Source organism: Callospermophilus lateralis, chromosome 9 (assembly GCF_048772815.1).
Source record: "Callospermophilus lateralis isolate mCalLat2 chromosome 9, mCalLat2.hap1, whole genome shotgun sequence".
NCBI classification, from domain to species: domain Eukaryota; kingdom Metazoa; phylum Chordata; class Mammalia; order Rodentia; family Sciuridae; genus Callospermophilus; species Callospermophilus lateralis.
Window position 1 is genome coordinate 60,976,123 of NC_135313.1, and position 15,758 is coordinate 60,991,880.

Below are 15,758 nucleotides of genomic sequence, written 5' to 3' on the forward strand. Positions count from 1 at the left end.
TGCCTGGCATGTATGAGGCACTGGGTTCAATCCTCAACACCACATATAAATAAATAGGTAAATAAATAAATAAAATAAAGGGGTCCATCTACAACTGAAAAAATGTTTAAAAAATAATAATTAGGTTAAAATTTTCTTTCAGTTTACTGAAGTTTAACTGTAAAATATTTGTTCTATTTATACAGATCCATCCTTTTTCAATTCTTGCTGTTATTCTTCCATTCAGCATTTTGAACTATGATCCACCTCAAAGGAATGAATTTTTGGGGACATGCATGCAATGCCTTAATTCTCACTTAGGTGGGTATATTATTTGGTAATGCATTGAATGAGTAGATCAGAGGATACTTGAGCTAAGTATGAGCTTAGAGGTGTCCCTCATTGTAGGATAAGCATAAATAGTCATGAATTCTGTACCTAAACATGTTTTATATCCCTTTTTGAAACTTTCATCATGAAAAATGTCAAACCTGTATTAAAAATTAAAAGAATTGAATAAGGACCACCTATACTCAATGTGTAGATTTAGTAATGTTACCATTTTATCATATGTGCCTTATCTGTTTTTCTCTCTTATTCACTTTTTTTTGGAGCCATTTCTAAGTAAGTTGTAGACATTGTGATCTTTTATCCCTAATCAGTGTACTATATACTTTCTAAGAATAATAACACTTCATACTGTTAGCACATCTAAGAAACTTATTAATAGTTCCCAAATATCTAATATATAGTCCACATTTAAATCTCCCCAGTTGCTCCTAAATGCCTTTTAGGTTATTTTGGACCCAGGATCCATCAAGGTTCACGCTTTGCTTTTGACAGTTGTAATCTTTTCAGTCTTTTGTCGTCTACAATATTTTTTCTATTTTTTTTTTAACTCGGAATTGATATTTCATGGGGAGGTTTTTCACTTTTTTCTAACTTTTTGTTATTAAAGTTTTCAAATATTTAGAAAAATTGAAAGGACAATAACAGACATCTGTATATTGTATACTTATAATCTTAGCTTGAATAATGATTAACAGTTGAACAAGTAATATCTACTTCCTGGTCCACAATCACACTTTCCCAGTTGTTCTTTCTAACTTTTTTAAAACAACCAGGGGTTGGGGATATAGCTCAGTTGATAGAGTGCTTGCCTCACATGCACAGGGCCCTGGGTTCAATCCTCAGTACCACAAAACAAAACAAGACAGAATTTAGTGGTTATGTCGCTTTCCCCCTATCTTTTTTCTTGATATTTATTTTATAGAATAGAGATCAGCCATTTATTGTAGATTGTGTCACATTATGGATTTGTCCATTTGCTTTCTTTTGGCTTGTTCCTCCATTTCCTGTATTTCTAGCAAATTAGAAGTTAGTTAAGAAACTTAATTAAATTTAGATTAAATATTTCAGCAAAAAATACCTTGCTTGTGGTACTATGAGTCTTATATTTATATGAGATCTGGAAACACATACTATTTGATTGTTTCTGTTCATTTTAACAGTTTGTTTATTGAAAGTAAATATTTCTTAGCTGCTTTAGGTGTTTATGAATTGTCTGAAAGGTTGGTGCTCTGGTGCTGATTATTTTGTGTGTCCTAAAAAAGTTTTAAAATAATGTTTCAGTACTGGGGAAAAATGGAGTAAAGTTGGTCTTTCCTGTCATTGGAGTTATTAGCAGAAGCAGATAACAAGAGGCAGGAAATTATTTTTTCCCTGTTATTCCTTATTTTGGCTTCTGAATTGTATTTGAGAGAAGTTGGCCTTCAAGGAGTAGGGTTTAAATTTTTTTAAATTGGTATAAAATAAGTATCACATAACAGTGGGTTTTGTTGTAGCATTTTATATATGCATATGATATAATTTGATCGGTTTCATTCCACAGTCCCTCCTCTTCTTTCTTTTCCTTCCTCCCTCCACCTTATTTCCTTCCTTTACCCTAATGGTTTCCCTTCTATTTTCAGGAAATTCTCCTACTCCCTTTCTTTTATTTTTTTTCTCTCTAGCTTAAACATATGAGAGAAAACATACACTTGTCTTCCTGAGTCTTGCTTATATTACTTAATATAATGCTTAAGGATAGGGTTTTATAGGGCTTTTCTTCTCAGATCCTAACCACTTCTTATCCGTGAAAGTTTTAAAAGTGAACTATCTGGTAGTTCTTACCTTTTCAATGAACACCCTCCATATATATTTTTTGTATATGTGTATGGTACTAGGAATTGAACCCAAGGCCTTATGCATGTTGGCAAGCACTTACCACTGAGCTATGAGCCCTTTTAAAAGTTTTTAGTTTCAGACAGTCTCAAACTTGTGATGCTCCTGCCTTAGCCTCCTCCCTAGTGACTGGGGTTACAGTCATGTGCCTCTGTTCATGGCTTTACCACATGGTTATTGTTAGGTACTCTGCTAGGCACTGGAGATAAGGGAGGGAGAGAACAACAACAGGTAGGTTACCCTTATTGAATTTACTTTCTGGTGAGGAGATACTAGTAGAAAGCATAGACGAATCTATATGGTCATGTGTGAGAAGTACTCTCAAGAACATTACTGCAGGGTGAGTGTTCAGGATGGAGCATAGTGGAGTAGGGTGGGGTACTGGCCTCAAATATTTGTACACTCAACCTGGAGTCCTGAGATCCCCAGTGAGCAGCACAGTGTCATAGAGCTGGACTTTCTGAGTTAATCTCCACCTTGATTAATAACTCTGTCATCTGGGGCAAGTCTTTAACTTCTCTGTGCTTCCCTATTCCCATTTAATATAAAACAGAGATAATATAAAACATAGATAATATTCTGTAAATTCTATTTACATAAATGAGGTTTAAATGAATTAACATCTATAAAGTGTTTAGAGTGTTACCTACCAAATTCTGAGCACTATTACATCATTATCACCAAACATAGACACTAGGATCACTTCTCTTTTTACTTATACTATTGTGCTTTTTTGTTTTTAATTCTTTTTCTTTCAAGGCAGTTTTTAAAACTTTTAATTAAATTATAACAACATTTATATAAACTTTGTATAATAGTTTGAATTTACCTATATTGAATCAACCTAGGGAATCAGAAACAGAATATTATAGTATCTTTCTTCTCTTTTCCCCCTTTCTTATCCCCACCCATTTAACTACTTAGAACAGTATTGATTAGTTTTGTCAATGCTAATTATATGTATTTTTAAACCTGTCTTTATCTGAATAAATTATATATTTACCTATATGTGAGGCAGCTGTACATTACACATTTTATTAAATCAAGTTTTCTTTTAGGTACATTGGATCCTGTTATGTTAGTGTTTCTTGGTTTCTCTTTGGCAACCCTTGAATATTTTCCAGAAAATTTGCTAAAGACAATTTTTAACATCAAATTCTTAGCAAGATTAGATTCTCAACTTGAAAGTACGTATCTACATTTAATTTTTTAAATTATCACTTGTACTTTGTCAACTCTATCCATACTGAATCATTTAATTTTAATGCTACTTTTTTTCCTATAAATAAAATTATTTTATAACATTGTCAGGAGGTATAGCTTACCTAGCACTTGCCTAACACAAAGCCCTAGATTTTTCAGGCTTATTGTAGAAAATTTGGAAAACATAAAAATAGAAAATAGAAAATAAAAAAAATTACCCGTAATTTTACCACCAGGTGAAACTGTTGATTGTTCATTCATTTCTTCCTTCCTTCATTGGGGTATTTCTTTTATGTTTTTCTCTTGATTTTAATGTTTGTATATCTGTATGTATTTTAAAGCAAATTTGGATTATTTATATATTTTGTATGCTGACCTTTCTCATCTAACCATATTTTGAGCAAAATTCCATGTCATGAAATATTTTTTAAATATTTTTTTAGTTGTAGTTGGCCACAATGCCTTTATTTTATTTATTTTTATGTGGTGCTGAGGATTGAACCCAGGGCCTTGCACGTGCTATGTGAGTGCTCTACTGCTGAGCCACAACCCCAGGTCATGAAATATTTTTTGATGTCTTGATTATTATTTTTTTTTTATATGGGTACTGGGGATTGAACTCAGGGGCACTCAGCCACTGAGTCACATCCCCAGCCCTATTTTGTATTTTATTTAGAGTCAGGGTCTCACTGAGTTGTTTTGTGCCTCACTTTTGCTGAGGTTGGCTTTGAACTCTCAATCCTCCTGCTGAGCTGCTGAGATTACAGGTGAGAGCCACCTCACCTGGCTCATGATTTTTTTTCTTTAAATATATATTTACTTTTTAGAAGTAGTTGGACACAATACCTTTATTTTATTTACTTATTTTTATGTGGTGCTGAAGATTGAACCCAGGGCCTCGAACATGCTATACAAGCGCTCTACCACTGAGCCACAATCCCAGCCCCTGATTTTTTAGTTGAATATATAATATGCCATTATGTGGATATCATAAAATTCACTTGTTATAGGTTGTTTCCTGTTCCTCATTATTATAAATAATGAATTATTACATAGTGAATTATTACAATCATTGATTGTTTCCTTAGAATAAATTTCTAAATATGGAGTATTAGATCAATGAAATTGTGTTTTTGTTTTTAGGTTCTTTTTTTTAAAGCACTCTACTGACTAAGCTATATTCTCAGCCCTGATCTGTAACCTTTTTTATTTTATTTTTTTAATATTTTATTTACATTTTAGTTTTCGGCAGACACTACATCTTTGTTTGTATGTGGTGTTGAGGATCGAACCCAGGCTGCACCCATGCCAGGCGAGTGCGCTACCGCTTGAGCCACATCCCCAGCCCCTGTTTTTAGGTTTTGAACCATGGCCTTAAACACACTAGGCAAGTGCTCTACCACTGAGCTACATCCTCAGTCCTTGATAGTATTTTTTTAAATGTAGTTGTAAAATTTACAACTAATGAAAATGGTGTAGAAGTTGGTCCTAATCATGCTCCTTAAATACAATAATTTAAAAATGTGAAGTGTTTTTGTATAAACAAAGTGACTTTTAATATGCGTGAAAGTATCAACCAATAGTGGGGATAAATGATGTGAAAAAATGAGATGTTTTTGTCTAAACTATTAAAATTATTAGTACTTCATTTTTATTTCAGTTTTACCATCATCTCTACGTTCAAGGGTCCAGTTTCGTCTTATGGAATTAAATAGAGCAGTCCGCTTGGAATGCCCTGAGTTTCAAATTCCATGGTTTCATGACCGCTTCTGTCAACAACACTATAATAAAGGTTTGAGTTTTCTTTTGGTGAGATAGTGAAATTTAATTCTAAGGTAAAGTATTAGGGAGTACATTGTTACTACTGTTAAAACTAAATGTGATTAGTTTCCAAGAGGGCCTGTTTAATTTTTTTAGTTGAGATTTTGTAAGTGCAATTTGTGTTACAGAAATTTCTTAAATAAGACACTAAACCTCTTTCGAGCAAGAACTTGTATTTGGGACAGGTTATTATGAGTGTATTGAATTTATTGTCATTACATATGTGGTATTACATTGAAATTTTTATTGGAAATATTAATTTTTTTCATTTTGTGGAATTGGGATTATTATCATTTGAAAACTAACTACTTAGGACTCATTTTTGTTTTCATAAAGATACTGGCAGCATGAATGGAGCACAACTGCAAATTTATAAAATGTTAGCAGAGGTACTAGGAGGAATCAATTGTGTAAAAGCCTCTGTTCTTTCGCCTTATTACCACACAGTAGGTAAGTCATTGATAGAGAACTGCTGATTTTAATAGAGTTATCTCATCAACTGGAATTTTAAAAAATTAAAATATTTTTGCAAGTTGTTGTTATGAAAATTTCCAAACACAGCGAGCCAGTCTGGGCAACTTGATGAGACCCTGTCTCAAAATAAAAAGGGCTGGGATATAATTCAGTGATATAGTGACCCTGGGTTAAATCCCTATATGCAAAAGGTTTTAAAAACAAAATTTCCAAAAGCAAAAAAATGAACAATACAATGAATCCTCAAATTCCCATGGCCCAGCTTTGATAACAATCAGCATTTTGTTGTTTTTCAAGAAAATTTTTTTAAGGTCAGTCTTTCACCAGCTGTAAGTAAAACCCAGATTCAGATTCACTGGTCCTGGATCTGTAAAAGATTCTGTCTCCATTACTTAATGCCCCATCATCAATAATATGACTTACCTTGATTCATTATTTTAAGTTCATCTCAAAAACTAACTTGGATTATCAGCCTGGATAAAAATTTCCAGAAGCATTGTGCCTGTTCCTAATCTGATCAGTCTGTTTTTCGGGTAGTCTATTTGTAAAAGGCATTCTGATTTAATTGTGGATGACATAAGCTGGTATTATATGATGTCAGATGGTAGTATTGTATAAGATTCAAAAAGAGTGAGGCATGGTGGTAGACGCCTGTAATCCCAGCTCATCAGAAGGCTGAGGAAGGAAGATTGCAAGCTCGAAGCCAGCCTCGGCAATTTAGTGAGACCTGTCTCAAAATAAAAAATAAAAAGGGGTAGCGATGCAGCTCAGTGGCAAAGTGCCCCTGGGTTCAATACCCAGTACTGTTAAAAAAAAAAAAAAATTCACAAAGATATTACTAAGTTCAAGTGCTGGGTGTAAATGAAAAAGATAATGCTTTAAGAGGATTAACATAAGTTTTCTATGATTAGATTGGAAGGTGCCTGCTTAATGTAAAGGGTTGCCAGAAATCAAATATTATTTTAATTACATTAATAATAAAGAAAGTTAGTAGTGTCACTGTACTCTGTCCTTTAGACAATTTTTTTTTCATGTTACTCTTTATGACAGTAAGTGACAAATAGGGTCAAGAAACAACAGATGGTCAAGGATCTATAAATTATGTCTTAGAAGTAGAGAGGACTAGGACTGCATGGATCTCGATCCTTGAGCAAATTCCTCTTTTTTTTCTTTATTTTATGGGGTTAGTAATGGCTGTTTAGTAGAATTAATTCAAGTATTGCATTAAAGCATTTAGCACTATCCTTGGAACATAGTAAATTATATTTTTTTTGGGAAAAAAAACAGCTAGGGATGTTTGATTTGAAAATAGAAGTCTCATTGGGAACATAACTGTTTTAAGATATTTGCCCCAGCACTGCAAAACCAAAACCAAACCAAACCAAACAAAACAAACACGCAAAAGAAACAAATAAAAATAAAATGTTTGCAGGATTGTCATATGGAAAAACAACTTGATATCTCTATTTAAGGGGTGAGAAAATGTTAAAATTAATGGAAGCACACTTTAATTCAGTATAAGAATAATTATGGGCTACTTTATGAAGAACTTACGTTGAGGCAGAATGTGGATGATCAGATGATCCTGTGTATGTATAAGGCTGACCCAGATAATCATTAGCACAAAACACATACTCTCTTTTGTCTGTTTTTTTTTTTTTATAGGTCAGGATTAGGGTTGATGATGAGTAACAAAAATCCACAGATATTAGGAACTTAAATTACACCTTTATTTCCTTCTCCCCTACATGTAGAGTCCAGGGCTGGCATGCCACCTCCACAAACATGAGGTATGCACGATACTTCCATTTCTGGTCCAAAATAGCTGCTCTGGCTTCAGCCACTCCACTAAGACCCCAGCAGAAAGAGGAGGGAAGGAGCAGGAAGGATATATCTTATATTTAAGCACAGTTTCCTAAAGTTAAACATACCATTTTTAGTTATGATCTATGGCCATACTTGGCTGCAAGTGAATTTAGAAAATGTGGTATTTATTCTGAAAGATCACATACTCTATCATTAAAAGTGAGGGGAAGAATTAGTACTGGGGGAAAACTTGCAGTCTCTGCTAGACATATTATTTATTGTAAAAGTAATACTCATGGAAGTAAATGTACTAAAATATAAATATGAAAATGATCTGTAATTCCATTTTATAGAGGGTTCTTTGACATCTTAAAATTAAACAGGCACTATAGCCAGTTCCTTATTTCTATCATCTCATTCCTTTTTAAAAATTTTCTTTCAAACTAGGAATAATACATATCCATTATAGAACAATTAAATAGTACAGAAAAGTAAAAAAAGGAGAGAGAGGAAAAATCACTCCTAATAACCTGTCACAAAATCAAGCATCATGATTAAACTAGTATTATTACATCATAGGCCCATTGTATTTCCATTTTGTATTTGTAACTCCCACTGTCAAGAGAATTATTTTTATGTGAAAATGCATATAAATCTTTAGAATAAAATTTGAGTAGTGATGCTTGTGTATAGGGGAATGGCGTGATTAAGACAACATATTGTATGATTAAAAACTATAAAGCAGAATTTAAGATATTAAAATAAACACTTAAAACAATCATATGAGCAGCTTGCAAGGGCACACACCTATAAATCCAGCAACTCAGGAGGGTGAAGCAGGAGGATCACAAGTTTGAGGCTAGCCTCAGCAACTTAGTGAGGCCCTAAGCAATTAGTGAGATCCTGCTCAAAATAAAAAATAAAAAGGATTAGGGATATGGCTCAGTGTTAAAATGCCTCTGGGTTCAATCCCCAATACAAAAATAAATAAATAGGGGCTGGGACTGGGGTTCAGTGGTGGAGTACTCGCTTATCATGTGCAAGGTACTGGGTTTGATCCTCAGCACCACATAAAAATAAATAAATAAATAAATAAATAAATGTATAAAAAATCACATCAATCTTTAAAAAAAGTAAATAAATAAATAAAAACAAATAAAATGTCATATGCTACGTGCTTACCATAGAATAAACCAGAAAACGTAGATAACCACAAATAATAATTACCCATGATATAGCCACTGTTTACTTTTGGTGTCTGTTTTTATATTTATAACTTACTTTTAAAACCAAGAATAGCTATTCTGATTGCTCTCTGCTTCCAAGATGGCACGTTGAATGCTGTGTCCTCACATGATAGAAGGAACAGAAGGGCAATAAAGGACCTACTGTGTCCCTTAAGAGTGATAATCCCATTAAAGAGAGCACTGCCCTCATGGCTTAATCATCTCCTAAAGGTCCCATCTCTTAATACTGTCACACTGATGATCAAGTTTTGATAGATGAATTTTTAGGAAAACATTCAAATCATAGCATTTGTAATTTTATTTATATGTTGTGAATATTTTCGTATGCCAACAGATATACTTATCCAACATCATTTTTAGTGTTTGCATATTTTATTGAAAATATGATTAAATTAGTCCATAATTTTTTTTTAAAGAGAGAGAATTTTTAAAAAAATATTTATTTTGTAGTTTTTCAGTGGACACAACATCTTTGTTTGTATGTGGTACTGAGGATCAAACCCCGGCCACACGCATGCCCGGCAAGCACGCTACCGCTTGAGCCACATCCCCAGCCCTTAGTCCATAAAATTTTTTACTGGTCTAAGCATTGACACTAATTTAAGTGTCTTATAGATAAAATGGACTTATTTATTATATCTAAGTTAATAAACTTATATATATATTTATAATAAATAAACTTGTTTATTATATCTAAATAATGAACTTACTTATATCTATAAAACACTTAAATTAGTGTCCCATAAGGCATGTAAATTATTCTACTTTTCAGATGAGGAAACTGAGGCCCAGAAACATTACTGTTTGCTCAAGTTTATATATCTAGCAAATGACAAAGCCTGGATTTGACGTGGGCATTCTGGCTCCAGAATTCAGTCTCTTAGTGATTGAACTATATTTCATGTTTCGTAATTGACTTGAAGATGCTTCAGTGCCCAATTTCCCTTATACGTAAGAAATAGATAATCAATTTTCTCTTTTCTCCTTTTAATTCATTGTTTCTTTTATTTGTTTCCTTTTCTCTTGGCTTAAATATGTACCACTCTGCCCAACTTTAGGATTGTGTTTCATTATGGAAAAAATTCAAACATATAAAAAGATAGACTAGAGCTGAGCATGGTGGCACATGCCTGTAGTTCCAGCTACTGGGAGGCTGAGGCCCAGGAATTTGATGTCAGCCTGGACAACATAGTAAGACCCTCATCTCTAAAAACAAAAAACAAAAAACTAGAATTAGAATAATACATAATGAATTTCATTCAGAGTCACATTCATCAACACCATTCACCAGAATCCATCTGATTCTTTTCATGCAAATTATAGACAATATTATCATTTCAGAATGCATATCAAATGACAAGGATGACTTTAAAAACATGACAGTATCAGCATACTTCTCCCATGACGATTAATAATAATTTCTTAATATCACATAGCCTTTTGGTTTTATGTTTTATTTTGTAGTTTATTTGTTCAAATTGGGATCCATATATTGCATTTAGTTTAGTTTAGTTTTGTTTTCCTTCTATTTTATAATGCTGGGAATGGAACCCTGGACCTTGTGCATGTTAGGTAAGTACTCTACCACTGAGCTACATGCCTGACTTTGATTTGTCTTTTTAAGTTCTACTTTTCTTTTTTTTTTTTTCTTATAGTTTATTTATTGAGAAAAATTTTCTTTTCATAATTTAGACTTCTCCAATTGTGACCGACACTGAGGTGATATTTAATCTGCTCATGTTTCTCTTGTATTTCCTTAAACAGTAGTAGAGCTAGAGGCTTGATTGTATTTTAGATTAGGTTGTTGCTTTTATTTTGGCCATGATGTGTACTTATTCCATTATATCACTGTTTTATTTTATTAATGCTTAGCAGTGGGTTTGTATATTATCAACTGATTGATTTATTAGAAACTTCTCTCATGGGAGCTGGGTTGTAGCTCAGTGGTAGAGTGCTTGCCTAGCATGTGTGATGCCCTGGGTTTGATCCTCAGAACATTAAAAAAAAAGTAAATAAACAAAATGAAGGTGTTGTGTCCATCTACAACTTAAAAAATTAAAAAAAAAAAAACTTCCCTCATCGGCTCTTTACATATTAATTTTAGCAGCCACAATTGATCACTCATTGCGCAAGTCTGTCATTCATTAGGGATGGAAAAATAGCAATATTCCACATTTATCATTCCTTCTACATTTATTATGTCTAAAAAGAACTTTCCCATTCAATTAATTTAGTTAACCTTATGTATAGTTCACATAGGAAAGACAGGATATATGTTTAAATCTTTTACTAGTCTTCAGAGGAGTTGTTTTAGCTTCTTCAAATGTGACCAAGAGACTTAAGGAGATTAAAATAAAACTTTAACGTAGCCCTATGCTATGGTTTATTAATAATTGCTGGTTGATTTTTTTATTGATTGATTTTCAAAGAGGCCATGATAACTGAGGCCATGCTATTATACCAGATCTTATGCAATAAGTGGGTTATTAGGCTTATCATTTTTTGTGTATATGTATGTATTTATGTTTATATATTTAGAATATATTTTAAGGTAGGTGTGGTGGTGCACCTCTGTAAACCCATTTACTCTGGAAGCTAAGGTAGGAGGATCTCAAGTTTGAGGCTAGCCTGGGGAATTTAGTGAGACCCTGTCTCAAAAAATAAAAAGGACTGGGGATATAGCTCAGTGTAGAGAGCCCCTGGATTTACAAACAAAACAAAATGAAATAAAATGTTTTAAGCTTGTGTGTGTGTGTGTGTGTGTGTGTGTGTGTGTGTGTGTTTTAACACCTTTATTTTGTTTATTTATTTTTATGTGGTGCTGAGGATCAAACCCAGTGCCTCACACCATGTGAGGCAAGTGCTCTACCACTGAGCCACAACCCCAGCCCCTGTTTTAAATTTTTACCTGTAAGAATTTACTTACCTTATACTGTTGATTCCTGTATTTCCTTAAGATTTTGAGTGTATCTTGGATAAAAGAAAAAAACCTCTTCCTTATGGAAGCCATAATATAACTTTGGGAAAACCACCAGGAATGTACTGGGAATCAAATACCCAAATAGTTGGATCAAGTCTTCCACCAGGAGCTGAAAGGTAATGTAGTTCCTAGTTTTAGATTTTACCTAAATGATAAATTTGGCATTGGTATATCATGGCCTCAGTTATCAAGAACTGATTGGTAGTTGCATCTGCTCTTCATATATCTCATACAATTTACCTTCCTTGTCCTGTGGCTTCTGTCCTAATGGTCTGCCTTTGTCTGTCCCTAGCCTGGGAATTTCTTGGAAGTGCTGACCTAGTTGACCTCAACTGGATATAAATAGTATTTTCTTCTTTTCTATTCCCATTTTGCTCTACTTTTCTGATAACACTTAGCCTCTCCTACACTGCATTAGTTACTATATAGCATATGTTCTTTGTTAAACTATAAGCTGTGCTACTTTATGTATAAGTTTCTTATGTATATAAAGTAGGCATGTAATAGTGTATATTAGACAAAGAAACAAATGGATGAAAGCTGGAAGATGATTTACTATAATTTGATTTAATGAATAAGTTTGTTATCAGTTATTAATTTCTTTGGGAGAAAAATAACTTGGTATACTCATTTATATTCACTTGGCTCTTGTTACTTTATAAAGATGCATTCTTGTTCCTGAAAGTCTTGTAACTATTGAATTTCTCATTTAAATTTTCAAAGTAAGTATTTATTTTTATTTTATATAGGATTGCTTTTGAATTTTTGGATTCAAAAGCTTTTTGTAGAAATGTCCCTCACATAAAAGGAAAATCTGCTATGAAAAAACGACATTTGGAAATTTTGGGATATCATGTCATTCAGGTATGAAATGCTAATATGAAATGCTCAGCCTTTGAAACACTGACTATACACGTGTTTTCTTTTAACATGAAAGTTCTAGAATTATCTTTTTATATTAAAAAAGTTACATTAAAGTATCCCTGCAACAACATCTTTTCTTTAGTAGACTAAGAAATGAAAAATCAGGGGCTAGGGTTGTGGCTGATTGGTAGAGCGCTTGCATTGCATGTGTGAGGACCTGGGTTCAATCCTCAGCACCATATAAATAAATAAAAATAAAGGTATTATGTCCATTTCAATTAAAAAAATTTTTAAAAAAAATAAAAATCATCATTCTTTTATTGTCTTTAGAAGATCTATTGATTTGTGTATTTAGTTTACAAGATAAAGGCACTATGGAGATGGACAGAGTTACAGAAGGAAAAGGCTAATATACAGACATAGAAGGAATATAGGAAAAAAATGTCCATTGTTGGTGTTGCAGGAACAGGGAGATGAAAGGAGCTGTGAGGTGGAGAAAAATCTTCTAGGCAGTGTCTAAGAAGACATACCCACTTTGTTTCCAAAAAGGGTTCAAAGGCTATGCTTTTGTAATCTAATTACATAGAGTTCGTACATTTTTGTTCAGTAGTGCTTATAAGTTTTCCCTGCTGTTTTTTGTAGCTGCTTTAAAACTTCCATTCAAACTACATTACTTATTTTACAGATCCCTCATTTTGAATGGAACTCTATGGCACTGTCACAAAAAGATGCTCGGTTGGACTACTTGAGAGAACATATATTTGGAGCAGGCAAATCATGATTGTAATTTTTATTTAAAATGAGTTCTTATGGTGTGTCACATATGTATGTATTTTAATTAAGTGGACTGACTCATTAAAAAAATAGTAGGTGCAAATATGTTGAGGTGGCAGAACAAGTGGGAAGTGGGGTGGGAGTATGATAAAAGGAAAGTAAGCAGTAACAGTCAATATTCCAACCTCATTGCCTCTCTTAGTGAGATGAGAAGCCATTGGAGGGTTTCAAGTGAGGAATGATGAAAACTCACATTTTAACTGCATCACACTAGTTGCTCTGTTGAGATGAGAAAAAATTACTAAGGAACAAATGTATCAGCAGGCAAGAAATGGATTGTGATTATTTAAAGAACATTTCAATATTCCAAGCAAGAAATGGATGCTGGCTTGGATAGAGTAGTAGCAGTGAGTGTAATGAAAAGTGGTTTTCACAATGTATTTTGAAAGTAAAGGCAACAGAATTTGCTCACTGATGGATATGAGGGAAGAGAGAAACAAAATTCAATGATAATACTAAATTTTTGTCCTGAGCAACTAAAAAGGTATTGCCATTCTGGGGAAGTCTATAGGATGAGCAAGATGGGAAGTAGGCATTGGTGAAGGATCATGAATTTGTTCTAGACATGTTGAGTTTATAATGCTTTTTAACATCTAAGTGGAGATATCAAACAATTCAGTAAATGAGTTAGGAAGTAAGGAGAGAGAGTTCCAGGCTCCAGATACAAATTTGAAAATTGTCATTGGTATTTAATACCGCAAGACTAGATGAAATCACTTGAGAGTAGAGAAATGTGTGAGGAGATACTTGAGGACTGAGCTCCAGATGCTCCTGCATTAAGAGCTTAAGAAGAAACAGCAAAGGAGGTTGAGCAGGGGTGGCCAGTGAGGTAAGAAGAAAAGTCAGAGAAGGTATTAATACTTCCTGGAAGCCAAAGATGAAGCATTTAAAGGAGGAAGAAGTGAGACATTATATCAAATACTGCTAATAGATTAGGTAAATGGAGCACTGTGAAATGCCCCTTAAATCTAACAACATGAGTCTAAGCCTAAGAAAGGTCCTGGGTTTGCATTGTCTTCACCCCCATACATACAAAATGGCAACATAAAAATCACTAACTTTGAAAAATGATTTTTGTTAAGTTGTGTGTGAAAGCCTGACTGTTTTCCAAGAGAAAGTAGGAGGAGACATGAGTTTTCTTCTAAATGGAAACAAAGAAATAGGGTGGTAGTTTCAGTGGTCCAATCTTGGCCTGGTCTGATCTTTCACATGCTAAGGTTATAGTGATTTTTTTTCTCTGTATTTTAACACATTTACAATAAAGTAGTTATGAAGGATCTACTATATTATATAATTCCTAGCACTTCCCTTAGGCCATGTGGAATGTGTGAGATGAGTGATGGGACTGACCATCTGAAACTTGGCTATCTTCTGACTCCTGGACCCTCTAAATTCATTCTCTTCTATAGTTGGTAGCCAAAGTGCCTTCTGTTACAAATGTATTTTCTGCATATAATTTGCTTCATTGATATTTGGCTTGGGCTTAGTTGAAATACATGTATAAAATATTTCCTGACTTTGCACAACTTGAGTCCCAATATATAATGATTTTGCAGAAGTGAACTTCATAAAGTTTTTTGAAAACCAATCAGAATAGTAAGCAAGTAAAAGATAACTCCTTGTAACCATTTGTTATGGTTTAGATATGAGGTATCCCCCCAAAACTCATATGTTAATGCAGGGATGTTCAGAGGTAAAATGATCAGATTATGAGAACTATAACCTAATCAGTGGATCGATCCATGTGATGGATTAATAATTTGAACAAACTAACCAGGTAGTAACTATAGTCAGGTGGGGCATGCCATAAGGAAGTAGGTTACCCCAGGCATGCCTTTAGAGTTTATATTTTGTCCCTGATGGCTCCTTCTCTCTGCTTCCTGGATGCCATGAGGTAAGCAACATTCTTGTGTCACATCCTTTCACCATGATGTTCTAGTTTACCATGGGCCCAGAGCAATGGAATTGGCCAACCATGAACTGAAACTCTGAAACCATGAGCCAAAATAAACTTTTTGTTTTATTATAAAGTTGGTCTTGTCAGGTATTTTGGTCATAGCAACAACAGATTGACTAATCCACCATTCTTCCTCGTAAATTTCCTAATGATATTCATTTATAGTTACAGACATACTAAATTCTAAGTGTTTAATTTTCCATTTACATGAATGAGTTCTATTTCTCAAGCAAAGGACAAGAACCAAACCCTGAATAAGTTAAAATATTTTTATTCTGTAGCTTTTCAAATAAAATGATTAGACTGATAAGAGCTATAAATTTGCCTTTGATATAAATAATTGAAAATCCAATGTTGTATATTTGAGGTA

General features: G+C 33.5%; 1 protein-coding gene across 4 annotated transcripts in view; it reads left to right on the forward strand.

Annotated features, from left to right (window-relative positions):
• Fastkd1 (FAST kinase domains 1) overlaps positions 1-15,758 on the forward strand; it is a 52,843-nt gene that overhangs the window by 26,146 nt on the left and 10,939 nt on the right. For 3 of the 4 annotated variants that reach the window (XM_076865423.2, XM_076865426.2, XM_076865424.2), the window contains 7 exons: positions 186-300; positions 3,261-3,389; positions 5,066-5,197; positions 5,563-5,676; positions 11,711-11,849; positions 12,483-12,597; positions 13,283-14,708. In XM_076865423.2, coding sequence (XP_076721538.1) covers positions 186-300; positions 3,261-3,389; positions 5,066-5,197; positions 5,563-5,676; positions 11,711-11,849; positions 12,483-12,597; positions 13,283-13,378 — 840 coding nt within the window. In that variant the 3' untranslated portion in view covers positions 13,379-14,708. Of the gene's footprint in view, positions 1-185; positions 301-3,260; positions 3,390-5,065; positions 5,198-5,562; positions 5,677-11,710; positions 11,850-12,482; positions 12,598-13,282; positions 14,709-15,758 lie in introns of those variants that run through there. The other variant, XM_076865425.2, reaches the window with a different exon arrangement.